Source organism: Clytia hemisphaerica, unplaced genomic scaffold, assembly GCF_902728285.1.
Source record: "Clytia hemisphaerica strain Z4C2 unplaced genomic scaffold, Clytia hemisphaerica genome assembly, whole genome shotgun sequence".
Taxonomy (NCBI): Eukaryota; Metazoa; Cnidaria; class Hydrozoa; order Leptothecata; family Clytiidae; genus Clytia; species Clytia hemisphaerica.
Window position 1 is genome coordinate 674,069 of NW_027103806.1, and position 26,242 is coordinate 700,310.

General features: G+C 34.9%; 3 protein-coding genes across 3 annotated transcripts in view; 2 read left to right on the forward strand and 1 right to left on the reverse strand.

Annotated features, from left to right (window-relative positions):
• Positions 1-142: 142 nt before the first annotated feature.
• On the reverse strand, positions 143-26,237 carry LOC136806450 (methionine aminopeptidase 1-like). The gene is made up of 14 exons (XM_067063029.1): positions 26,096-26,237; positions 16,077-16,134; positions 15,676-15,803; positions 12,285-12,345; positions 11,959-12,050; positions 11,541-11,624; positions 10,821-10,888; positions 10,245-10,315; positions 9,740-9,871; positions 9,274-9,379; positions 8,627-8,664; positions 8,164-8,229; positions 1,257-1,306; positions 143-1,060 (listed from the first exon to the last, which is right to left on the reverse strand). Exons 1-14 carry the CDS (start codon positions 26,207-26,209, stop codon positions 935-937), a joined length of 1,194 nt encoding a protein of 397 aa, XP_066919130.1. The 5' UTR covers positions 26,210-26,237; the 3' UTR covers positions 143-934.
• LOC136806452 (dopamine receptor 1-like) lies at positions 6,854-8,037 on the forward strand. The gene has a single exon (XM_067063031.1). It carries the CDS (start codon positions 6,930-6,932, stop codon positions 7,950-7,952), a length of 1,023 nt encoding a protein of 340 aa, XP_066919132.1. The 5' UTR covers positions 6,854-6,929; the 3' UTR covers positions 7,953-8,037.
• The window catches only part of LOC136806446 (kinesin-II 85 kDa subunit-like), a 205,037-nt gene continuing 201,832 nt past the window's right edge, over positions 23,038-26,242 (forward strand). The window contains exon 1 of the mRNA XM_067063023.1: positions 23,038-23,079. The gene's annotated coding sequence lies outside the window, so the exon portion shown is untranslated. The remainder of the gene's footprint in view (positions 23,080-26,242) is intronic.

A 26,242-nucleotide genomic window follows, 5' to 3' on the forward strand; every position in this document is an offset into this window, starting at 1 on the left:
GGGCAATCCCTTACCGGTGGCGTGGGCCCTGCTTAACAGCCTGAAAAGTCAACTGTTAAAGAAGTAGGGTAAGCCTCTAAAATGTAGATACGAATCTAAGGGAGTGGTACCTATAAATCCAAAATAATTGGGGAGAAGGGGTGCGTTTGAACATAATGAACATGATGACTTTCTCAACATAAGAGGTACACGTTTTCTTTATAAGAACATCTAAAATTTTTAAGCCTTCGGTTGTTATTAACTTTTTGAGTTTTGGGCTAAAAGTGTTCTTAACATGTTCTGATTTTCACCATTTTGTGAGTATTTTGGTCCATTTCTCTAAGAAATCGGATGTTTTAGAGTTCGCAAAGCCTCAAGATTTTGGCCAGCGAAGCCTTATGTTCTTATATAGTTTGTCCTTATAAAAAAAACATGTATTTTTGGGGATTAGCCCATTTATTAGCAAATGTTACAAAATTCGAAGCAAGTTTAAAAACTTCGAAGTCGAAATTCATGATTCTTAATTCTTAGAGATATTAAGATAAAAGCATCGCTAATAGAATTAGACACGGAAAAATCGTGGAGATTCATAAGGAGATCTTTGTGTCTCGATTCGAATCGTGCTGGTTTAGAATTCTCATTTCGATCGTTTATATTGGTTTTAAAACTCAAGTTCGGTACTCCCTTCCATCAAACAATGGAATGTTTGTCATTGTGTTCAAGATGGTTGTTAGTTAACATTGATCGGAAAAACGGAATAGAAAAACGGTATCTATCCATCTGTCGGGTTTTCCGAAAGTGAGATTCGGCTTTTTATGAGTTTCATTTGAAAGCGGAAAACGATGGAATATTAATTTTAAACGACGACTGAAAGCCAGTTTGACAGTCTATAAGTCAACGAGAAAGGTATTCTCACCAGTTTTAGAAGCCGTAGAGAGAGGATTATAATAACTCATTATAAAGGTTTTCCTTCTAGTTGGTCCATAAAATAAGGTCGTCCGTTACTCCTTGCTGTTAAAATATCGATTCCAGTTTCCGTTACTAAGAATGTCTGTTCAAATTGTGCTGATCTTTTACCGTCCTGTCAAAAAGAAGTGAAAAAATTGAAAATAGTTCGCCCTAGTTTTTGCCCTGATTCGCAAAAGTTCATGCTCGCGAAAAATATTTCTATATTTTTGTTCAAGGCAAATTTTTAGAAAATGAGCAAAGTAAATATTTAAGCAACCCCAGAGCTGACTCGAAAATTGGAGTTGCTTGGAAAAAAATGTGTACTTTACCTTGGTAACGGCAGTCCAATCATCAGGCCATAGTGTATCTTGCCAAGTACCTGGTAGAAATGGAAAAACATATACAGAGCGAATGAATGATGTTTGAATGAATATTAGTTTAAACTTACTTATATCGATGCAATTTCAATTAACGGACGAAGAGTGCAATCGTCAGAATTGTAGCAAAATATTGCTTCTTCTACCCCAAAAAAACTTATATTGGATTGAAGATTCTTGCGATTACATTTTTCGCGAATCAGTAAAAAAAAGTAAACACCTTTATTGGGACCGTTAAAGACCGAATTTTCGGAACAGGACCTTTTTAATAAACAGGGGGACCTAATTGCCGGGGGGGGGGAGGGGGTTGGAAATTGTAATTACGAAAACCCAAAAATGAGGTGAATATAGGCTAAAATCAGGCTATTTAGAGCAGAATAAGGGACCTTCTCTTTGAAAGTTGAAAAAAAATTAAAAATTAATAAACGGGGGGGGGGGGGGGGCGTTTATTTGGAGCCTAAGAGTAATGATTCATCAGCGCCATAAGAAGTAAGGACATAGACTTAAAACAGTCGCAGCCAACTTTCGTCAAAATGAATAGGAAGGCAAGACAGACATTCGGCCGACTAAAACTAGATAATGAAAAAATTCAAAGTCAATAAGAAAAGAAAAACCAGGGGATGAAAATTGAAACAAACCAAATATTAGGGAACGAGAAAAAAAAGGGAAGAAAAAGAAAATAGACATTTCTATTGAATTTGTACTCGAGAACTTCTTGCTGTTTAAACACAGCTTAATGTGATGCTATAATGATAACGCGAATTTTACTTCCATCCAACTAACTAAACTCCTACACAAATCTTCTATTTGTTTCTTTTAAACAGAAGAAGGTTAAAGTTTTCCGAACCGAGCACTGTTGTATAGAAATGATTATCTTAACCAAGGACGTTATACTTTTACAGGGGTTTTGTTTTGTTTTTGGTAGGCTGGCGAATGACGATTTCTAGATTCTAGACCGGCGAATTCTTAGCAAGCGCAGTTTATTTGATTAGCGTAAATATGTACTTGAGGCGGCGAACCGAACTTTTCGAAAAGCGAATTGTATTTTTTTTTCGGGCCTTGGAGGCCTTAATAAGACCCCTGCTTTTATCTAGTCGGCGTTTGGCACTGTTGTGGGCAAGAGTTGTTTATGATACCTGTTTGACAGTGATAAAGGTATAAAGGTGTTTTATGTATAGTTTGTACAGGTCTGGCGGAAGTGGGGAGACTCGGGAGACTTCAGTCTCTCCACGTTTAAGCAAATGAGAGTTTTTTCTCAAATTCTTAGCATATTTTATCTAATTTTGAGCCTTCAGCCTCCTCACTGGAGTTTAGAACAATTAAAAAGAGATTGAATGATTTCTTCGTTATTAAACCATTCTAATTCCTAAGGTTAGAAACACGTTTTTTATAATAAAATAGCCAGAAAATTAAAGTTACGATTCAAAAAACATTTCAGCATAAGTTAGAAACATAGGTTTTTTATAATAAAATAGCCAGAAAATTAAAGTTATGATTCAAAAAACATTTCAGCATAAGTTAGAAACATAGATTTTTTATAATAAAATAGCCAGAAAATTAAAGTTATGATTCAAAAAACATTTCAGCATAAGCTTTTCGATTTATTAAAAAACATCATCAGTGCATATACAAGTGGTTTTTTCGTAGGTTTTTTAATTAGAAATATAGTAAAATTAGGCCATAGAAACTCATTAAAAGTTTGGTAATTTTAATTTATTTAAATTCTGTTCCACTCGTTTTTCGGACACCCATTAAGGTTTTGTATGGAATTGTGATGGAGTAATTATCAATTTGTGTAAACCAGGCCCGGCGGAACAACCATAAAATTGGGGAGGCTGAAGGTTTAAAATGAGATGAAATTCGCAACAGCCTCATTTGATCTAAAGTGGGGAGGCTGAAGTCTCCCCATTCTCCCCGCCACCGCCACCACCAGGCCTGCAAAACCAAAATGAAATCTCTCAGTTTTCCACACTATACCGAATCCTATCTTCACTCAAAATTTAGTCGTCAAGCAGCATGCATGTTAGACTTGCATTTATAGTGACCTGACCTTGTTGATGTTTTGAACTTTATCATCATTATTATCAGAACTTTTAATTCTGTTTGTTTGTTGAAAAGAAACGTTTACCACTTTGGAAATTTTAATACCTTAAGGTGGGTCATAATTTATTCTTCCACTCTATTGTCAATGGAAATGAAAATTTGGTTTGCCCTTAACAGTGATCATAAGAATACTTGGCACAAGAAATATTGGGAGCCCACCATCGGACATTCAATTCACGCAATTACGCATTTTTTCCCCAAATTCACGCATGCACACAATTTTGTTTCGCAATTCACGCAATTTATGTTCACGCAATGTTTTCCGATTAACGCATTCACGCAGTTTTTCTTTAATTTTTACGCATTCACGCGAATTGTAAAAGCCCATTCACGCATTCACGCAAACCGCTAGGGGAGGCATATTGCATTTGGTCTATAAATTCAACAATAGGTCCAAAAATCTCTCTATGATTAATACGAATTTAAGAATCTCCTTTAGATATTTCAAAGTGGAACCATTATTTGGGAGATGACCCTATTATAAGTGGGCGGTACTGGCCTTCATTATTTCATGAGAAGTGTTAAAATACACAAATGCTGTCTCCCGTTTAAATATTGAGCCATCTTCATTTTTCGCTATAATCACACCTTTATTAAAACATTTCTGGAGACTTACAGCAAATATTAAAAAATATTCATTAGAAAAAAGGGGATACAGTTAAGGTTCCAATCATTTCTTTACAAGGATAAGGTCCTTTCCTATATCTTTTATTGAGCCCACATCTTTCGGGGAGAGGAGGGGTGGTTGACAATTTAGTACTTACAAGTGTTACAAATTTGTTCGAGATGGACTGATTGACTTCATATATGTGACAAGAATTCACTGAGCTTTATATAGACCATGGAGTTTCTCAATACCGACCAAGCAAAATGTCTTAATCGGAGTCTTTTGAAAGTGACACCATAATGTTAGCACTACTCAATAGTGATGTAAATACGTCAAGAGCGCTAGGCCTACTTTTCCTTAAATACTTTTAATGGTGTAGCACCGTTTGCGTTATTTTTTCTAACAATGTAATGGCTTTTTGGCAGGTACCACTATTCTAAAAACTCCGATCAAAGATGGCGGGTTTAGCTTTGTCTAGGGTTTATAAAGGTCAGTGCAATTCGTTCCTGGAGGCTGATTCTTTCAAACGAAAATGAAAATTTATTAATTGACAGGGCATTCTGTTAAAGAAGTGTTGGAAAAATTTTCATTTATTAACATTGAATGCTAACTTGTTATTGGCTTGTGCAAAATATTTATCTTTAATGTTTGACTGATTTGTTGGGACTAAAAAAAAAGGGTTCAATATGTTAAAATCCCATCGAAGAGGTTATTTGAAAACACTTGACAAGCTTTGCAAAGGAGTAGTATATTAATCATTTATTAACACTTTTGCGAAATGAAAATTGGATGGAGATTGGTTTGGAATTGAGTACACGTTTTTTTATAAGAACAAACAATATAAGAATATAAGGCTTCGATTGCCAAAATATTAAGAACAAGTTAAGAACATTTAAAGGCTTTGCAGACCCTAAAACACCTATTTTCTTAGGAAAATGGACAAAAAATACTCACAAAATGGTGAAATTAAGAACATGTTAAGAACATTTTTAGGCTTGAAACTCAAAAAGTTAAGACTTCAAAAATTTTGGATCTCCTTATAAAAAAACGTGTACATAAGAAACATGATTCTCTCGCACTGGGAAAATATTTTGTATAGGACGCAAGGATGAGAATTCGAATATTAATCTGAGTTAAATAATATTAAGGGTTCTCCAAAAATTGTGAAATCTCAATTTCAAGAGTACGTCTCCTCTCTTTCTCGTCCTTTTAACTAGAAAATGATTTCTTTTGTGAAATATATGCTATCTATCTCTCATGTCTAATAAAAATCTTTTTCCAAATAATAATGAAAGATTTGATATTTCATTCCAAATAATTACAGTTGACGCTTTCTGATGTCTAGACATTCATGGAGAAAGGAAGATTTATCGAATACGGTGGCGTATCGAATAGTAGCAAAGATTTAGCACCAAAACGGATTCTTTTTGGGTACCACTTTCAGAAAAACTTCGATGAAGTGGAAGTCTCCCTAGACCGATAAACACAGGTTAATATCGAATTATAGATTCAAGAAGGAAGTTATTAAAGTGAGATTCGAATTTTAAAATTTGCATAGACATCTTTTCATAGATGTAGAAATATCTTTTGAGAGAGACATTTTCAAATCGCCATGGCAAGAGAGTTTGTAACGTCAAATGACGGTATTACAAGTCTACTCAGGCTGACTTAAAAAATGCCATAAAAAATCTAAGTTCTACCATACATATTTTTCGCATCAAAGTTTGAAGTATTGTTGAAGTAATTCCACTAGTCTTCAGAAAGAAGCTTCGATATTTTGCCTTATTTGAGGAATAGAATTTCGATGTTTATTCCAAAGGCAAAAATTCGTAAATTTGATAAGCGATGTCCGTCCTATAGGCGTTTTTACACGCTAAAATCGAGTAAAAGAGCGTTAAACCTTCAAAAGGATTCAATTTTTAGTGTTAAAACTAAGGAAAAGTAGCTCTTGCGCTCTCGATACATTACACTCACATTTAGTAGTTGTTTTGCTTGGGAGAGATTGAGAAAATAGCTATAGAGTTTACTAGACGGTTCCCGTCGTCGCAAACGCCGGTTTAGCTTGCACATCAAGTGCCCTTAGAATGATAAATATGGTATTGTTGATTATCTCTAACTTTATCTTCAAAGGGAATTTGAATTAGTTTACAGCAACGGCGGGAGTACATCGAGTAGAGTAGATGATTTATAGTTTGATTTCAAAACAATCGTAGACAACATATATCCACTTCTCGCGCAGAAGGTCTAAGTCTATTTTTTTTGTCGGAAGACTGCACGAAATCCTAATTTCATACTCAAATCAACCCCCTGACAAACCACTCGAGATCGCAGCTGGCCTACCATTTCAGGGTGACGGACAAAAAATATGAAATTCTTTAAGTATAGTAAGATATAAAGCTCAGTGGGGAGGGTACTGGTACTCAAATAGCCATCTTGAAATATCTACTTCCTTCTGTTCAAGAAATTTATTTTCCCCTTATCAACAGCTGTTTAAAAGTTAATTGGTTTAAAGTAAATTAAGAATAAGGTTGTTTTGAAATGACTCTTCATGGTTACAATAGAAATGTAAGGGTTGTAATCAAGTACATGGTTTGTTTCAGAAAAAAAAAATCAAAAAACGCCTTTTCTCATGTTCAGTATTTTTACGTTTTAGAAGAAAAAAGAAATCAAGAAGTGGAGTCGATGTAAAAATGAAATAAAACAAGAAGAAACAATGAGACCTAATCAAGGAACAATTCTCAATAAAACGGCAAAGTAACAGGCTGTAAATCAGGAAGACATTTAATTCAACGACATTTAAAGAAGAAAACCAATTGTTGCAAACTAGAAAGCAAACTTACGTTCCTAACTTCAAAAGTGGAAAAATATCTTTATAAGAGAACCGATCTTCATTTGATTTCTAAGCGATATTGAAAATGGCTCAGCGTGAAATCATCATTGCGACATTTGCGATTATAGGACCAATCGGTCTTTTTATTAACACAATCATTATATGGACTCTCTTCAAAAGTCGTTTGTACCGAACGCGTAATTACCTAATTTACGCAAGTCTCGCGTTGTGTGACGGATTCTATGCGAGCTTCGGCTGCCTGTTTGGTATCTGTATCTACGTGGTTGGGGAGTTCAGTTTTTGCAAAGGAGTTTTGGTTGCCACCGTGCTTGCGTATACGACGTCAGTCGCCGTCGTTGCTTTCTTATCGTACGACAGATATTTAGTATTACGGCGCCCCTTACGTTATCCACGGATCATGACGCGCCGTTTCACGATTATTGTGATCATCATCATTTGGGCTGTTTCGTTTCTGAACGCTGGACTACTTTTATCACGCCAAGCCATCTTACCTATCACAGATCACATTTCAACGCTTAACCGTAAGAATTGCGTGTTGACGCGGATCGTTGTCCGCGAGTATTTGATCGCGTGGTCGCTTCTTTTAATCATACTCCCGATGCTGACAACTATCTTTATGAACATCGCTATATTACGGCTAGCGACGTCACATTATAAGACTCTACATAAGGCAACAGCTTCTTTCAGATGTACCCCAAATAGAGAATGGAATATCAAAGCGGCATTTACAACTGTGCGAATAGTGACAACAAACGTGTTATGTACACTACCCTTCGTGTGCGTGATACTGGTTGAGGCGCTTTGTTCTTATTGTGTTCCATACAAAACTATGAGACCATTTTACGCCCTGTTTTTGCTCAATTTCGCATCGACAATCGTCAACCCCTTAGTGTACACAATCACTAATCAAGAACTGAAACGGAAAGTTAATCAAACGTTACGCACCATCTCACCGTTGTTTATCAAACGTTGCTTAGCGACCACTGTTGAAAACCAATCAAATTTAAGTATGATGGCTAGTAGAAGATCGATCACAGAGTTGGCAACTTTTGATGATCGGGATAATAAACTTAGATTATCGAAATAGCTGGACTGGACTTTTATAACAATTATTGTTAATAAGTTGACTAAATTGACCAAAACTTGACTACAGAATAAAGTTTTTAAACTTTGAAAGTTTATTTTTATGCATAGTTTTTTTTCTCGACCTTTAGATGAACTATTACACTCAAAAAAATATATTCAGAAAAAATTTGATAGGTTATCTATCGGTTATCTATCTTTTAAATATTTCTTACCGAGGTTAATCATTGGTTCAATTGTAAACACGTGCCCTGGTTTCATTATTCCTACTGCTTTGTTCTCTGGAAAAAAATGAGGAGAACGAAAAGAAATCTGTCACATCATTCAGTTCATCAATTTTAAGGTTTGGGGGTCTGAGAAAGTTATTGCTCACGGAATCCGAATTCGACAGACGCTTTATTTGATAAGTTGGATAGGCGATTTCAAAAAAACTTTTTCTGTATGCGACACATTTTAGAAATTCATGTATATTATGAATTTAAGGGAACGGTATGAGGGAAATTCTTTCTATTGCCTTTTTATTTCTTGTTTGTTGTGCCAAGGAAACATTTTGATATTGGGAGTTTGGGGTTACTGAGGTTCAGTGTTTGAATTTTAAATTCAAGATGGCCAAAAAATGCACTTAAAATTAAACTCATTCTGCCTCCCCGGCAGCTACGACATTGTGTATGGACTTACTTGCGTAGTGGGGAACATTCGGTGCCGTATGAAATAACCTGAAAGGAGCAATGTAATATAATATGCGTTTTAGTTGGTTACATAGTTACCTATCGAAAAAACCCTAAAATGCTGGAATCAGACCTCCTGTTTTGTCAGTACAAAATAGCATAACAGTAAAGGACTTCATACACTACACAATATATTGTCAGGCAATATACTGATGATATATTGCTGAGTGCCGACAATATATTGAAAAGGTATCCGAAGAATATTGTCAGGTCGATTAGCAATATTCCAACAATATAGGGGGGATCTTTAGAGAAAGAAAATTCCTTTTTATAATGAGTAACAGGTACTCATTATAAAAAGGAATTTTCTTTCTCTAAAGATCCCCCCTATATGTTTACTTCGTACATTACGGTCCGAAAACCATATTGTCGAATATTGTTCGTCAATATATTGTGTAGTCTAAGTAGCCCTTAAGAGACAGTAAGAAACTACTTTTACATTTCACGACTTACTCAGGCACTTATCATGAATTATCAATATAAGATCCCTGGCTATTTCAAAAATCTGTGTCGAAAATTGTGCCCCAAGGGTGAAAACACAAGCTGCATGTTTGAGCATATGTCAAAAATTGAGCAAAAGTAAAATAAACCCCAAACCTGTGAATACCATGACCACAATACGTCCTTGTTACCGAGCAACCATTATCTTGTGCAACCTTTTGTATGAATTTGCCCAAATCACGGTAACGGACACCAGGCTTCACTGAAAAACAAAACAAAACAAAACTATGACAACGGACCTTTTCATAAATGATTTTGAGCGCATGATACTCTAGTAAGAATACTGTACGATGAAACTTCCCTGTAGTGTAATGTAGTTTGATGCCCCTTATCGTCTTCTGATATTAGAGTTTCCAAAATCACAAGGAGAACAGCAACGGAAAATTGAATTGTTGTTTTGATACTTATGCGCATGCGTGAACCTCCAAGGAAACCCCTTAAAACGTTCTATTTTCCCGCGTGGGACTTCATCTTTTCTTCTCATGTTGAAAACACGAAGAAAAGACACCAACTTAAATGATATTGATAAATGCCGGTTGCATGGCCGTGGCATTTCAAATACCTTCACTGACAGCAGCCATTAGAGAATCATACGCCGTCTGTACTAATCGTTTGGAATCGTCGTCAACTTTACCGACGAATAACGTCTCATTTAAATCAGCGTGGAAACCATCATGATAACACGTGATGTCCACTAGAGAAAACGGAATAAAGAGTTTTATTCTTTAAGCAAACAAATTTTTTCAGTCAACTTTTTATCATTTCAAGCAAGCATACTGTAGAAAAAACTACAATACACCTTTTCGACCGTAGTCGCGTGGTCAGGCGCGTGTCACTTTATTTTCATTATCCAACCTAAACTCGATCCTTTTTTTACACTTTTTTCTATTGTCTTTAAGTGCGAAAAGGTGTAAATGTGAATTTAAAAATTTATATGACATATATGCATTGGATAAATGCTTTGGATAAAGCTCAAGCCTTCCCAAAATTATATAGACCCCAATATGAAAGATCAACTTGTTAATATAGATTAATGAATGAGTTACGCAACTATTTAAAAAGCTTACAATTGACAATGTCTCCTTCAACGAGAGGTCTTTTATCCGGTATACCGTGGCAAATCACTTCATTGACTGACCTAAAAAAGTTGATCACAAAAAAAGATAAAGAAGATATCTAGCTTAAAAGTTTCATTTTTACATAAGTGTCCCCGATTCATATTAGACACATATTTCATATCTGGAAAGTTTCTGCCTATTGTTATATCATGCTGATATAAGCAAAAACCTTTAACTCCTTCAGTACTGTGGGAGACGGAAATAGAAATTGACCTTTTCAGAGCAATTTTCTCGGCTTTGCCTAAAGCAAAGTATAAGGTCATGTTTAAGTTCGTTGAAAAACACTTGTCAAGATCTATGCCATTTTCTTTAAAATTAGGTCAAAATTACTTAGACTAAAATTAGCAGCAGCCGAAAGAATAGCTAATAAATGAAGTAAATTTAGTGCTGAAAGAGTAAGTATCAAGCATGGTCAAACAAAAACGTCAAAATCTTAGAACCTGTCTGTACCTACTCCAGGGCTAACAGCGCAACAATATTGGGCCCTCGATACAAAATATACAACATTAGAAAATATAATCTTACGTGCAACAGCTTTTTGGAAATGTATAATAATTCAAAGGTGAAGGGTAGCATTTTCTTTCTATGGTGGCCTATGGTGAGTGAAAAATAGAACAGAATCGAGAAATGGATTACTTAATCTATGGTGGCCTATGGTGAGTGAAAAATAGAACAGAATCGAGAAATGGATTACTTAATCTATGGTGGCCTATGGTGAGTGAAAAATAGAACAGAATCGAGAAATGGATTACTTAATCTATGGTGGCCTATGGTGAGTGAAAAATAGAACAGAATCGAGAAATGGATTACTTAATCTATGGTGGCCTATGGTGAGTGAAAAATAGAACAGAATCGAGAAATGGATTACTTAAATCTATGGTGGCCTAAAGTGAGTTAAAACAGAACAGTGAAATTGAATAGGGGTTGATTGCTTAATTAAAGTTTCAGTTTTCCAAATTTTCACATACAATTTCAGTTTATTGGCAAACCCTTTAATCACGGATATTATATCAATAATTGTTTTTTAAAAAGGAAAAATGTCATTTTATTGTTGTGTTGAATAAGGCTTTTGAATTAAGTTGAATTAAATGAAGAGTAGAAAAGGATTTTAATAATCATTTCACCATAAAAAGCTCAAGCTTTAGTCACTATCTAAAATCCAAAATAAGTGTTAAAATCTGGTCTTTTTTGCTGCTTCTGTTTAAAATATTGCGTCATGAATATCACAAATACAAACTAACAAACCTCGTGAACAATTCTGTCGATTTCATCTGTGGTAACTCCAGGTGCGACTGCTCTTGCTCCAGCATCCAAGCATTCCCTCGCAAACTAAATATAGAATAAAAAAGACATCTTTTTATGATTTTGGGAAGGATCTGTCACTATCTTTAGGAAAGAGGGGACTAGCTTATGTCCAATACAGTATTTATCTCAAGATTGATTTCATTGTCCAAAAGTAAGTCGGGACCTTAAAATTAAAACCCTACAATAATAGAGCATATTTCTAAATGGAAAAGCGAAAAAAAGTGATCCATCAATAAATGTAATCTAGTCTTCATCTTTCGGAGATTGATTGTTCAAAAGAAAGTCGGTGCCTTAAAAATTAAAATCCTGCAATAATAGAAAGAAAAATCAATTGCTTTATTTAGTAAGATATACTTACCCTTGCAACAATACGTAATTTATCAATATCTTCTTGAGGTAATGCTTTTATATGAGTACTCCTTTTGACTTCCATTTCACTAAGTGGATAACCTGAAATGAAAAAAATTGTTGAAGTGAAAAATAACATTATCAAAAGAGACAGATTATTAAGAAAGATAGATTTTTAATGTATAAAAGTACCATACAGATTTCTATTCCTGCAATGTAAAGAACATTTTAATATCTTAATCCATTATGCGTACACAATTTGTGAAAAAGGGAAATCTTGGCAAATCGTAGAATGCATGAGAAGAAGTTTTCAACCCCAAAACAGATTATTCATACCTTGGTTGTGATCTGCATAATCTGGTCTTTCAATGTGTTCGGGAACATGCCTTTTAGGACTCTATTAGAAAGAAAGAAAAGAAAAGTAATACTCATGTAGAAATACTATAAAGAAATGGAGTATACCAGGTTTTTCACCAAGGATGGCTCCGGCCTGCAATGCTGAAATGTATTATCCAATCAGTATTTTGGCAATGATCAATCTCTAAAGCTGCAAAAACCCAAGTTTTTAGCAATAGGAAAATATATTTTTCTGTTCTCAATCTAATTAATCTAAGGCCATACTAAACAACTTTCCACTGTCTGATACAAATAAACGTTCTATAAAGTTCTATTAAAGTTCATACTGAAGTATAATACAATAGGAGAAAGTTGGTAAAGAACAGCATTGAATATGTTCTCTACCATTTGCTTTTAAACACAGCATTTTATATAAAAAATAAACCAGCCGAGGCTGGAAGGTCAGCCAATAGAGCTTAGCTAGATAGCTTTAATAAGTGGGTTAACAGATCTAAGAGATGTACTGAAACAGAGTAGACTAAAAATGTTGAATAATGTACAAAATGTGAAACATTTGATAACTTGATTTAAAATTATTTAAAACAAGCCTGAGAGCTCCTCCAACCCCCCCCCCCACGAGAAGATCGAAGTATACTTCTCTTTAGCATTGTAGCACTTTTTCTACGACATCAAACAATTAAGCTATAGTTCATTACTATAAAATAAAAGAGAAACATAGTGTACTTTAGGCGTACAAACTTTCGCGAGCAGAAACTTTCGCGAGGACGAAAAATCGCGAAATTCACGACATTTACTTTCGCGAATTTAACGGAAAAATATTTTTCGCGAGCATAATCTTTCGCGAATCAAGAAGTAAAATTGAGAATTTCCACATGAAAAAATAGCTTAGAGACACAAATACTTCTTGGGTTGGCTTGAAACATTTGTCCTTTGACTTATTAGTCTTTTAGCAGGCTAAAAAGTGCCATAAAAGTTACATTTTATTCAAAGTTTGAAGTTTTACAGATTTTCTATATTGTCAAGAATTTTTCGCGAGCATAAACTTTCGCGAATGGCCCTTTCTAGAATTTTTAAAGACATTTACTTTCGCGAAAAGGGCCAAAATTCGCGAAAATCGCGAAAGTTTCTGCTCGCGAAAGTTTCTACGCCTAAAGTAATTAAAACTTTTTGTTAATTTCATTCCAGTCAGTTATGATACATTTTTTCTGTTGGATGTAGACAATATCCATGTCTGACCAAAGTGTTATCTAGAAATAAATTAGAAAATTGCCAAAACGTCAGAACCAAAATAAAGATATCCATCAAATATACATAGAAACTGTACTTTTTGTTTTACTTGATAAAACTCCAATAACACTTTAAACTAACAAGCTACAAACTTTAAGTCACAAAGCGCAAACTCCAGAAAAACACAATTTGCATCAAAATCTTTGCAAAACGTAGTTCATATTTATAACATTTCAACAGGAACTGTATTTTGGTACAGACTTGGGCTATTTGTCAGTTGTCTGCAAGGCCAATGAGGTACGTAAAAACTGACTGCTATTCAGTCAAAGCCAAAATTTGGCAAGGTCAGAAAAACATATTTACATCCAGTCTTCGTAAATAAATTTTGTAGTTTAGTACCGTCAAGTTACACAACATGCACACAACCATCTTGAAGACTTTGCTGGTTGCAAATGATAATCGAAAGCAAAACTTAAAATTCATAACTATGCAGGGAAGCTCATTTTCCCCCATTTGGCTTTAAACTCCCTTTTGATTGGTATATGAATTTGGGTGATCGGTTTACCGCCTTGGCGGAATAAACACACGACCATAATAAATAAATTAATTAGCAATTAAAATTTCAACTGGGAGTCCTCTCTTCTGTGCCAAGCACTGGCAGTGTTTTTTAAACTTTAAAACAATGTTAAATGAAGACCAGATGGATCTGTTTGTTATGACTGTGCAAGTTGTGACGAGAGTGTGCATGTTGTGTAACGGTATAATTCATTAAATTCTAGAAACCATTTTTCATAACTTTCTGCAGTCCGCTTTCTGCAAGTCTGATAAGAGATATGTATAAACTGTTATCGCCATTCATTCCATTCCATCATTCAGTCAAAACGTGCGCCAAGGTTAGAAAAACACAATCTGCATCCGGAACTGTGTGAAAAATAGTTAGATCAATTTCAACAAGAACTGTATACATTAATATTAATATAATTGATCAAATTTCAAAGACCATTTGCCATAATTTGGCAAGTCCAATAATAGGAGATGTGATGTCATCATTTGGTTCCCGTCATCTGACCGACCCTGATTTACGGTCAGCAGGTAGAGTTGGAGAGTCGGAAAGCTTTTCTTTTGCTGGATGGATTTCCACTGTCGACCTCTGCACGCTCTGTGTTTACAAGTTTTCAAATCGAAGTAGCGAGCCGCATGCTAATGGAGAGTAAACCGAAAACCAGTTTATCCACGGTTTCTCAATTTCTTAATTCGGATCAGTCCACACGGATTCCCTTTCAACAAGATGTAGCTGCTTCTTAAAAGAAAAATATTTTCGACCGACCGACCGACCGAATGACCCCCAATTTTTAAAGTAGAAATGACGGGAACCAAACAATTTTTTTCGATTCGCCTTATCAAACACGTCCAAACCAAGTCCAAAAAAGCACGATTGCATCCAGGCTTTATCAAATTTAGACAGTAGCTGTACTTTTGTAAACTTTATCAAATTCCAATAAAACATTATAACACCATCAATCCCACCTAGAGGCAAACAAGAAAAATATGTTTCTATTGCAAAAACTAATAAAAAGCAGCAATAAAAAGTATCAGAAAATTCAACATAAACAAAAACTTGAGCAAACGGCTTTAAACCTTCAAAAGATGTAGAAAAAGAATCCCCTTGATGAAAATCATGTGTTTGATTTGCCGAGTTAAAAAAATAAATGACAGAAATAGAAGCTTGCAACAGATTTACACTGGAAATACTTTGGTACAACACTGACTTATCACATCTGACTTGTCGCTGGAGCCGCCATCTTGATACATTATGATCTGTAAAAACAACGCACGCTAAAAGTACCCAAAAAGTTAACCCGATCGGAAGAAAGTTTAGAAATCAAAGTGAGATCGATCGGGAAATCGGATTTTTTTTTTGCCGTCTTATGATGGAGGAACTGGAAGAAAATTTTACCTATTTGAATGCTCAGCTTAGGCTGACCAATAAAGAACAAATTTCTCCTACTCCTATTGTCACATGAGCATAATTTTCTCAGAAATTCTTTTGTTTTGCCAGCATAAGAGGTTTGCATCCTTTCTATATAATAAAAAAGTATATCTTTAAGGAAAAGTATAATTTGGAAAATAGTAGAAGACTTACTAGAGGGTAATGAGGTCGCAGATCTCCTGTAAACATGTAACCAGGCCAGACACTTGACGAAGAGTATTGTTCAGCGACAGACGATCCATACTGTTGGAGTAATTTATTGAGAGGGTCTTCTTCTTTATCTGGAAAAAAGTCATCAACAATATTATATGAGCCATATATTATGTAGTATCTACTCCAATGAATCTTTTGTTGAAATGTTTTAGTAGTGATGTCAGACTTCTATTAGCTACATAAATATGAATGAAACATCTCTTTCATATTTTTATGATCACAAGGTATTATACTTTTTAACAAACCTGGGAAAGTAGAAAAGTATTGCTTTAGGTTATTGTAACATTTCAAAGAGATCCCTCAGAAGATAAAAGAAAATCTAAATTTAAAGAGTTTTAAACCTTTCTCCACTTTCTTGTGCACTTGTTTGTGTGTCTTCCAATTGGCTTTGAAACATGTCTATAATAAATAATATGAAAATAATGATTTAAAAGCAAAATCGAATATGTTAAATTTAGTATACTTTCTTTGGCTCAGATTGAAGAGCTCTATATAATATCTATATTTTTTGATTACCAAGAAGACCCCCAAAAACGATTTTCTTCACGCAAGTAACACAAAAAACATTCTATTGCATAATTTATTACTCCACACTTCAATGTATGCAAGCAAAATAAATGGGGAATTAGATGCATTAAGGGAAGAAATTTTGGCGGGAATTTATTTTGGCGGATTGCCGAAAAAGTTCTTTCAGAGGGAATTTAATTAGGCGGATGAAGGACATTTTCATTCAAAAAACACCATTAAAAAGAATAAATCTGTTTTTAAAAGCTTGAAATAGCACACATTTGGGGGAATAAATAGAGCAAATAAAATTTATCGGAAATTTAATTTTGCGGATGACAGAAAAATTAAATTTGCGGGAACTTAATTTGGCATATTTTGACCAAATCCGCCAAATTAAATCCGTCAAATTTTCTTTCCGCCAAAATTTCTTCCTTTAATGTATTACAGTCAGTGAAATTCCTCAATTGTGGTAGTAATTTTTTACTGCAATTGTGGTATAAATGCCACTTTTACATTTTTCATATACCGCAATTGCACTATATTCATAAAACATTCAAGATTCAAGGAGAAAACAGGCAATTTTTGTACATAATTGATCATATCTTTTTATCGCACAGACAAAATATTTTTTCCATAGATCAGATTCTTTTAATAAAGAAAAGCTTTCTTCTCGTACAATTTTTTACAGTTGATGTTTGTTTATCTTTGTCGACAAGCACGTTATAAGCCTTTGTAGGCTAATCACAAATTCAAACTACTGCAATATTGCAGTATACCGCAATTGAGGAATTTCCCTGACTGTATTACCTACAAATAAGTTTTGTTCAAAATTGGCACGCTAACATTCTCCCAAATTAGCCAATGTCCTGAACTCAAGCTGACTGGAAAACCAGGTAGCATGAAAGAAAACTCAATCTTTTCTGCACATGTTGGGAGCAAAACGACTGTCATACAGATGACAACCCAATAGCAACAGCCTGTTGAACAACATTTGTTATTTTTTGGTGCCGTGACCAGGTACCAGTTTGAAAAGAAGACAATTGTAAAAGGAAAAAAAGAGGTATAATGATGATCGTATGATGATTTCAATAAGCAGTCAGGAGTAACCGCCTAGATAGGAACAAATTTTGGAATTTCACAAATACTCCTATCTAAGATATAAGTACTTATATAATTATAGGCATAAAATTTGTTCACCATCACCATTCGCTTCAAGTTTTTGTTTACTTCACCCATTGAGTCCCATTTGAGTTTTTTCCTTCCACCCATTGTGAAATCATCAATTTGAAATTCACTGGTGTGATATAGCTGGGACCCTCGAAGGTCCAGTTTTAAGGTCAACGAATTTCACTGGATTTATTTTAGCAAATTTAAACAGGGCGAGAAGAGATTCTGTTTTTTGCCGACTGGATTCTTCCGGATTTATTAAATATTAAAAATCTGTTAACATTTGCTACCGACCGACCGACTGGATTTGGGGATGTTTTATGACGCAAACGGAACATATTATTGATATACGCCTATTGATATACCCCTTACGTTTTTGACGCCCTTGTCAAAAACAAAATACACGGTATTTCCCAAGCTGATAAAGAAGTATTACTCATACACGCAAACTTTTTTGATAATAATGTCATAAAATTGATTTGTCTTTTACAACACAGCTGTTACCTAGGGACAAGATGTTATAAAAAGAACATGCTCGAGCCGGCTAAGAACAAGATTTTGTTTTTCTCTTTGCGCTAGTATAAATAGAGCCTTGTTTCAATTTTTTTCTTTTTTCACTGTGTAAACTAGCCTTTTTAGATTCAAATTTTTATCATCAAACACACAGGCGTGACTCTTTTTCGAATGTTTTTATTCAATTTTAATTTGGTGTGTGTGAGCAATCTGGACAGGTCTTGGAAATATTTTCTGTAGAAAATTCATTCATTCATCCACTTCATTTTTCAACAACAGGGTTGGAGACTTTTCTTGCGGGACGTAAATTTGTATATGTTCGAGAAATGCTACCGATTTGGTTTACAAAAATAAAGAAAAGTCAACTTTGCTCTGAATTGAAGAATGGCGCCAGCTTAGCCACCGAAAAGAAGCATTTGCCTTGTAAATTTTATTGAAAATTAATTTTAAAGTCTGTCTCAAAATAATTTCAAGCTGAGACAAAAAATAGCTGTAACTTTTGATAGAATTTGAATGAAGTTGCGATTTTGTGCTCGTTGAAAAGATTTTTGTGAGTGGAATATTATCAAGCAAAAAAAATATGACAAAAAAAAGAAAAAGAAAAATGAAAAATGAAGAAGAAAAAGATCAACTTCTTGTAGAAATGTGGTATAAATACCATTTTCACAGGAGTGATTCTTCAATCTTTGAAGATCATCACTGTAAAAAAAATTTTCAAAAATATTTATATATATCTGTTTTTTTGTCATTTTTTACTACTTTATAGAGTCAACCAGCGAAAATTTTTGTTTGATATCTTTTGATTGAATGAATATTTTCGAACAATTTTTTCACAGTGATGATCAACTAAGATTGAAGAATCACTCCTGTGAAAATGGTAATCATACAAAATTTCTACAAGAAGTTGATTTTTTTCTTCTTCGTTTTTCATTTTTATTTTTATTTTTTTTTCCAATTTTTTTTGCTTGATAATATTCCACTCACAAATATCTTTTCAATGAGCACAAAATCGTAAATTGATTCAAATTCTATCAAAAGTTACAGCCATTTTTGTCTCAGCTGCAAATTATTTTGAGACAGACTTTAGTAAAACTTTGGCTCTGTTTTTGTCATTATTTTTGAAAAATATACATATTTAAAAAAAAAGTAAAAGTGTTTCTTAAATTATATCAAGTTTGACTATCCAATCAAGTGCGAGATGTTTGTTTTTGTGTCATTGCTGCTACTTTCACTTTTGCACACTTGCGATACAAAGATGGCGATTTTTTTCAAGGTAGAATCCTGCTGATTTTTTAAGCTGGAAGGCATCTTTTGCTTGTAAAATGAAGTTGCTGCTGTTTACACTTATTGGAAATTTTACTTGAGTATCATTCTTGAGGTTTTTTTACCACTTCCTCTGGGAGAAGAGAGCTGTCCTACTTGCTAATGTGACAATGTGTGGCTGTTTTTTTTTGTTGTCAGCTGATATTTTCGATAAATGGTCTGACAGATGGTTGTTTACCTTGTAGCTTCCATACTGCATGGCACATTTTTGTGACACTCAGACAATTGATTGGAGTAACCATTCCTATTTCATCAATTGATCTCATCGAAAACTACTTTAATGGCTTGAGATCAAACCAAATATCTGCAACACCAACAGTTAAGTCAGATTTAAAACAACATTTGGATTTCGAAATATTTTAACATTTAGTCTTTAACTTTATAATTTTTTTGTAAATGTCATGTCATGGTTAAACTTTACATTCAGTCGAACAATAATTTTTTTGTCATGTTGTCAATACACGGTTCAACGTATTTGAGTGAACGCTTTTACAAAAAAGATCATATGCCATCGAATATTGGGTGATTGTGCTCAGTAACATATGTTGAGAAGGTATGCTGCGAAGAACGTAAATTATTTTTTAATAGACCTTATCGGAGTTTTTAATCTTTCTAAAAAAGCGATGCATTGTGGGATTGTTTTGAGTGTATTACAAATAATATCTCAAATTCTATTGTAATACACATCGCTTTTTTAGAAAAATCAAAAACGCCGATAATAGGGTAGGGCGTCAACAGTCATTTTTGGGTCAAAGTCAAAAAATTCAAGATGTAGTGTTTTTTTATGAAAATTTAACCTATTGTGAGGCATTCTGCGCAATTGTTAAGGTTAGAAGTCCAAAATTGGCCGAACCCCCCTGGGGGTACTGAGTCGCACTACAGGCAAAAATTGGAAAAAATGGCATTTTCTGGCCTTTTCAGGCCTGTAAATATGTCAAAACTATTGCAAATCTTATTTTTTTCAACTTTTTGAAGAAACAAAAAAATAATCAAATTGGGTTGAAAATTGTGCCCATTGGAGCCCTAAACAAGCCGTTTTCTATTATTCAACACGACATTAGAAAGACTTTGTTGTAGTTTGAGATCAAGCAAACGCAAACATTACCAGATTCCCATCAAGATTCAATATTATGTAGCTACGTATAATGTAATGCAACACAAGAAGGGGGACAAATTATGAATGTTTTGGTGGTACATGGGATGTTTTGTGTGTGACATGTGAGGGGGGAAATGTTTCAACACTAAAATCGAATGCAGTTTTAGGCTCTATTTAAATCAAGCTTTAACTTTCAAAATGAAAGAAGATTAACTAGGAAGTAAAGGTAAAAATCATTTTAAAAGAGGCTATTGGTATTTTTAAGTTTTGCCTGTAATACACTCCCATTTTATTTTTAATATGTTAAAGTCAGTAGTAGAAAATTTCAAACTCACTGGTGTGGTGCTGGCGGTCATTATTCAGTTCAAACACTTTAAAAAATAATGTATTTCAACAACAAGGATGAGAGTTACCTGAATCAAGTTCAAGATCCCAAGACAATCAATTAAAACTTGAAAACTTAAAACGAGACAAATTTACCGATTGCGAACGTGCAGCAGCCAAATATCAACCAACCAAATTTTGTCATTCAATTCCCGAGACAGCGCTTCGATTTTTAAAGGCTTGTTTATACGCTAAAGTAAAAATAATTCCGCACATGTAAATGGGTCATTGTTTGAGGTCCAGCAAAATTTCCGGGAAAAAGGCCTATCCGGCGGTGCGAGGATCTAGGTGGGTTCCGCCTCCCCCGTAGATCTTTTTCTTGGGAATGGAGTTGCTCTTCAAATTAGTTTTCAAGGTTGGCTTGGCTCGATTTTTTTTCATCTATGGCTCAAATTTTAGGCAATTTCTCAAAGTTTTTGAAAATGTTATTTTCATTAAAAAGCGCTGGGTTATTTTTTCATGAATCCCTTTAGAAGTTTTGCAGTGCAATTTTTTGCTTGAGAGATATAGTTGGGGTAGGGGGTAAAAGTCGGTATCTTCAGATCTTCTTCGCCTGGTGCTTTTTCTGTTCCATATAATGATAGAAGATATTTAAAAAATTTTTTTTTTAATTTTATGCATTTTTGACGAATTCCAGCCCAAAAAACTGCCCGGGGGGGGGGGGGGTTTTTACCAAATAATCAGCTTTTTTGAGGTTTATTCTTCATATCTCTTCCAAAATTTGCTCAAATTCAAGATTTAGTGTTTTGTTATGAAAATTTAACCTATTGTGATGCATTCTGCGCAATTTTTAAGGTTAGAAGTCCAAAATTAGCCGAACCCCCCTGGGGTACTGATTAGCACTACAGGCAAAAATTGGAAAAAATGGCATTTTCTGGCCTTTTCATAAAAAGTTCATAAAAAGAGCTACTCTACTCTACTTCCCTAGATACTCCAGGGAAATCAAAATCATTTGGGTCTGGGATGCGTCTATGTATGTCCCCCATTATGGAAATAAAATCCCTGCTAAGAGCCATTTTTCAGGCAAAAAAACAAATTTGGACTGAAAAAATCTCTAAAATGACAATAGACATGGGCCCGAATTTTCTTGCAGTGATAGTATTCTGGAAATACTGCAGGAAAAGTCATCTGGGCTTGGGATTTGGGTAAATCCACCATTTTGGAATTGAAATTCTTGCTAAAATGCAATATTTCAATCAAAAATCCAATTTTTGACTGGAAAAATCTTGAACTTAAAATCTTTTTGCAGTGATAGTCTTCTGGAAATACTCCAGGAAAATCAAAATCATTTGGGTTTAGGTGATTTTGATTTCTCTAGAGTATTTCCAAAAGACTATCACTGCAAAAAGATTTTAAGTTCATGTCTATTGCCATTTTTAAGATTTTTCCAGTCAAAAATTGGATTTTATTTCCATAATGGGGGACATAGATCATCCCAAACCCAAGTGATTTTGATTTCCCTGGAGTATCTCCAGAGTACTATCACTGCAAAAAAAATTTCAATCAGCATTTAAACTCAGTTTGTAGAAGCTTGCCTTAAAAATGCTATATTTTGATAAATCTGATTTATATTTGCTAAAAAGCGATTTTTGAAGACGCCATGATGATTTTTTGAAAAGAGTGAAAATCTTGAAATTCATTTTGCTTAAAGACTTTACTGAAGACTTCCATCTCTGAAAATTTCAGACGTCTGAATCAATTAGTTTAAAGTTTATGAACTTGCAAAATTAGCCTTAAAAAGCATTTTGCTACCCAAAATCGGCTTAAAACAGCTCGTTTAGGGCTCCAACGAGCACAATTTTCAATCCAATATGATTATTTTGTTGTTTCTTCATAAAATTTAGTACAGCAAGTGAAAAAAATAAGATTTGCAATAGTTTTGACACATTTACAGGCCTGAAAAGGCCAGAAAATGCCATTTTTTCCAATTTTTGCCTGTAGTGAGAATCAGTACCCCCAGGGGGGGGGGGGTTCGGCCAATTTTGGACTTCTGACCTTAAAAATTGCGCAGAATGCATCACAATAGATTAAATTTTCATAAAAAACACTAAATCTTGAATTTGAGCAAGTTATTGGAAGAGATATGAAGAATAAACCTCAAAAAAGCTGATTTTTTGGTTTTCGCTTTCGCAGCATTAATCTTTGATACACATTTTGGCGGGACGCTAGTGTGACTAACTGTCATATCAAAGGCCGACTATCATTCCTCACCAATGGGAAATTGGCACGCTTCTATAGAGCTTTAGCGTGGGTGGCCGATCTGCCATCGGAAACTCAGATAACGAACAAGCCTGCTGTACAATATCAAATCAGACAGATAAAAAAATTCACTCCATTAAGAATTAGTGAATAAGGCTGATCTATGTGGAAGAGAAGCCTTTCTTTTTTTTCAGGAAAAGTAAGAAAAAAAGAAAAACAAAGAAGAAGAACTAATAAAATGTACGGCAAATGCTGCTATGTCGGTTAAGGCAGCACTACCCACTTAATTATTAAGTGGCCGTTGGACGGACCCCTTGCTTGATGGTGCTTGATGGTGGATTGCTGGCTATCAAGTATCACCTGGACAAATTTTGTTCTGAAATCAACAGAAGAGAGAAAGACCACCCCAAACTTTAACACACCAGGTTAGCCCTGGACTCTCGAGGTATACAACTATTTATTTCTATCTTAAACATCAACATCTCAATCAATATCACAGCATAAGGGTCCTGTGGCTGGTCACCCAGGCATCTTGTTAAATCCTGAGGAACAGTTGTGCATGACAGAACTTGGGTTCACATGTGCAGCTGACCAGGTATAGTTTTTCTACTTTTCGTCCTGCTTTCTTCCAAGAGATTTCCCAGCACCTCACAAATAAGGAACCCTGGTTTGTGTCACGTATTTGATTTCTTGGATCCATGGCTACTAAACCAACGGATGAAATTGAACCAGAAGGGGAACCAAATGAAGACGTACAGATTTGGAAACGAATAGTAACAGAACTATCACTTCAAGCACCAGATCCCCAGATCAAATCTTGTCTTCAATTGTACAATCCAGAGAAACCTACAAAATCCATTATCGCTACACTGACCAAAAGTTTCAAAAAAGACACAATTCACGACACACTTAACTTCCTGTCAAAGCAGGAAGTTGAATCTGCTAACAAGAATGAACTTGTCCAAAAGCTCTGCCTCAAAGTCAAAAGCTTTTTTCCAGATGTATGCCAGATCTGCAACATGTCCTATGTTATCAAACTCAATGATGAACCCTTTCTCCAGTGTGCATCATGTGGTCAAGAAGTACACCGAGAGTGCTACCTGAATCTTTTGAAAGATATGAACCTAGTTGATCATAACGAGGCAATACGCGATACAATTTTCAAAATTCCAGGCATGATCTTCCTATGTCAATCCTGCCAAGATAACACTGTGTCTTTCACCCATGATAGTAACACACCGAATCCACCAAACAAAACACCAAGATCAACTGAATCCCAGGACAAATCTACTTGGAGTGTAGTAGATGAGGACGATGAGATCAATACACCAATGACAGAAGACGATACTTCCAACATAATAAACCAAACAGCTGGCGGACCACCAAATGAAATCAACTTGAACAACAGCAACAACGATCACGCCCAATATCCTGGATCAAGATCTCAGACCAAATCAAAGACAAATGATCAAATATGTCGCTTCTACATAAAAGGAAAATGTAAATATGGACTGAAAGGCCGAGACTGTCAATTTATCCATCCTAAAGCCTGTACAAAATTGCTCAAATATGGCAACAAACAACCAAGAGGCTGCAACCTAGGTACCAAGTGCCAAAGCTTCCACCCGAGGATGTGCTCATCATCTATTACAAGAGGGGAATGCTTTAATCTTGACTGCAAATTCACGCATGTTAAGGGAACCAAACGATATCAGAAAAAGCAAAACAATCGTAATGATGAACCTCAGGATTTTCTCGCAATCCTGGACAACTTTCGCACAGAAATAATCTCTCTTGTGAACAATTGTTTCAGCAACCAAAACCAACAAATACAATTCAGGAACCACGATTTGTCACATCAACCTCAACAAACATTCAATCGTCAACATCCCCTACATCATCTACCACCCCAGCACCCCACAATGGAACCAACATTTCCAAGGAATCTACTGGGACAGTGACTGGCCTTACTGATGCTGACCCGACTACCAAAACTACTTCTAAACCTACACTGAATATGTTTTCGTTTGTCAATATACAAGGACTTTGCCCACAAACAAAACCTTCATCTGTACCCTAATCTCAACATCTGTACGCTCAAATCTAAACAACAAAATGGTCAATCTCACTAAAGCAAAACATTGCGGCCATGGCATTTCCCTGGATAAAAATTCTGGTCACGTGACCATCCGTGATTTTAGACCAATGAAAACGCTTCATTTCCCCGGATTAAAGTTGTGTTTACACTAACGCGCGAAAATTAGCAAGAAAAAGAGAGAAAAAACCGGGGGTCAAATTAAATGTTTCTCCTTTCTTGCGGCAAACATAAAAGACTTTAAGAGGCCATTTATTTAAGAAAAGGGTGTTATTTATATCATAAATAAATTATGTAGGTAAGTGATATTTTAAGTAAGAAGTTCATGAACAATGTTATTTTGAAGTTTGTTTCTAAAAACAAAACCCCCGTGCTATATGATAATCTCATTTTCTTAACTTATGATGGACCCATTTTTGGAGAAGTCTTTGTAATACAGATCATCTGGCAGTGTAGTTACAGCCTACAAGAATTGGAATCTAATCTAATCTAATCTAGTCGTAACTCCTTGCCAGTGACCCCGCAGAGAAATTTTTAGTTGGCAGACATTGAATTTAGGTTGGTTTGGAAATCGTTTTATTTTGAAATGTAATCTTCACTTTAGTTAGATGAATACCTTTATTTATTTGGATTCATGAAAGGTTCAAGGTTTGTTTACTTTTTATTTCAAATTATTTCATTGATTTATTGAGCTGCAATAGCTGATTGAAAAACGAAGATTTTTGATAGTTATCAGCGTGGGCTTGGCCGCCATTTAGAATTTCGATTTTTTTTCTCTTGTACTCGGCAATTTAGAGGTTGTTCGTAATATGCGATTTGGCTTACGCGTAACACCTGTGTCAATCGAATGGCAAATCTTGGGTAATATTTGATTGATTCTATTACAGGATTACATTTGACAATTGAACGGCAGATCTTGGGTTATATTCGGCCCCTCTGGCCTCTAGCTAGCTGGGTCGAGTGATCGAGCTTTTTTTAAAATTATATCAAAAACAAAACACACAAACTGTAGCAAACTACTGACCAAGGCCTAAAAGCTGAATTTTATGATTTTTGAATAATTTAAGATCTGTTACCTGCTCACAAAAGAAACTGCCAGAAATATTGAGTTTAATGCAAGTAGGACATTGAAGTTTGGCTGGTTTTCCACAAGCTGGTGTCTCACAAATTCTGTCAACGAGAGCCGCCATTTTGAATTACATAAAAGTAGGTGTAGAGCGGTC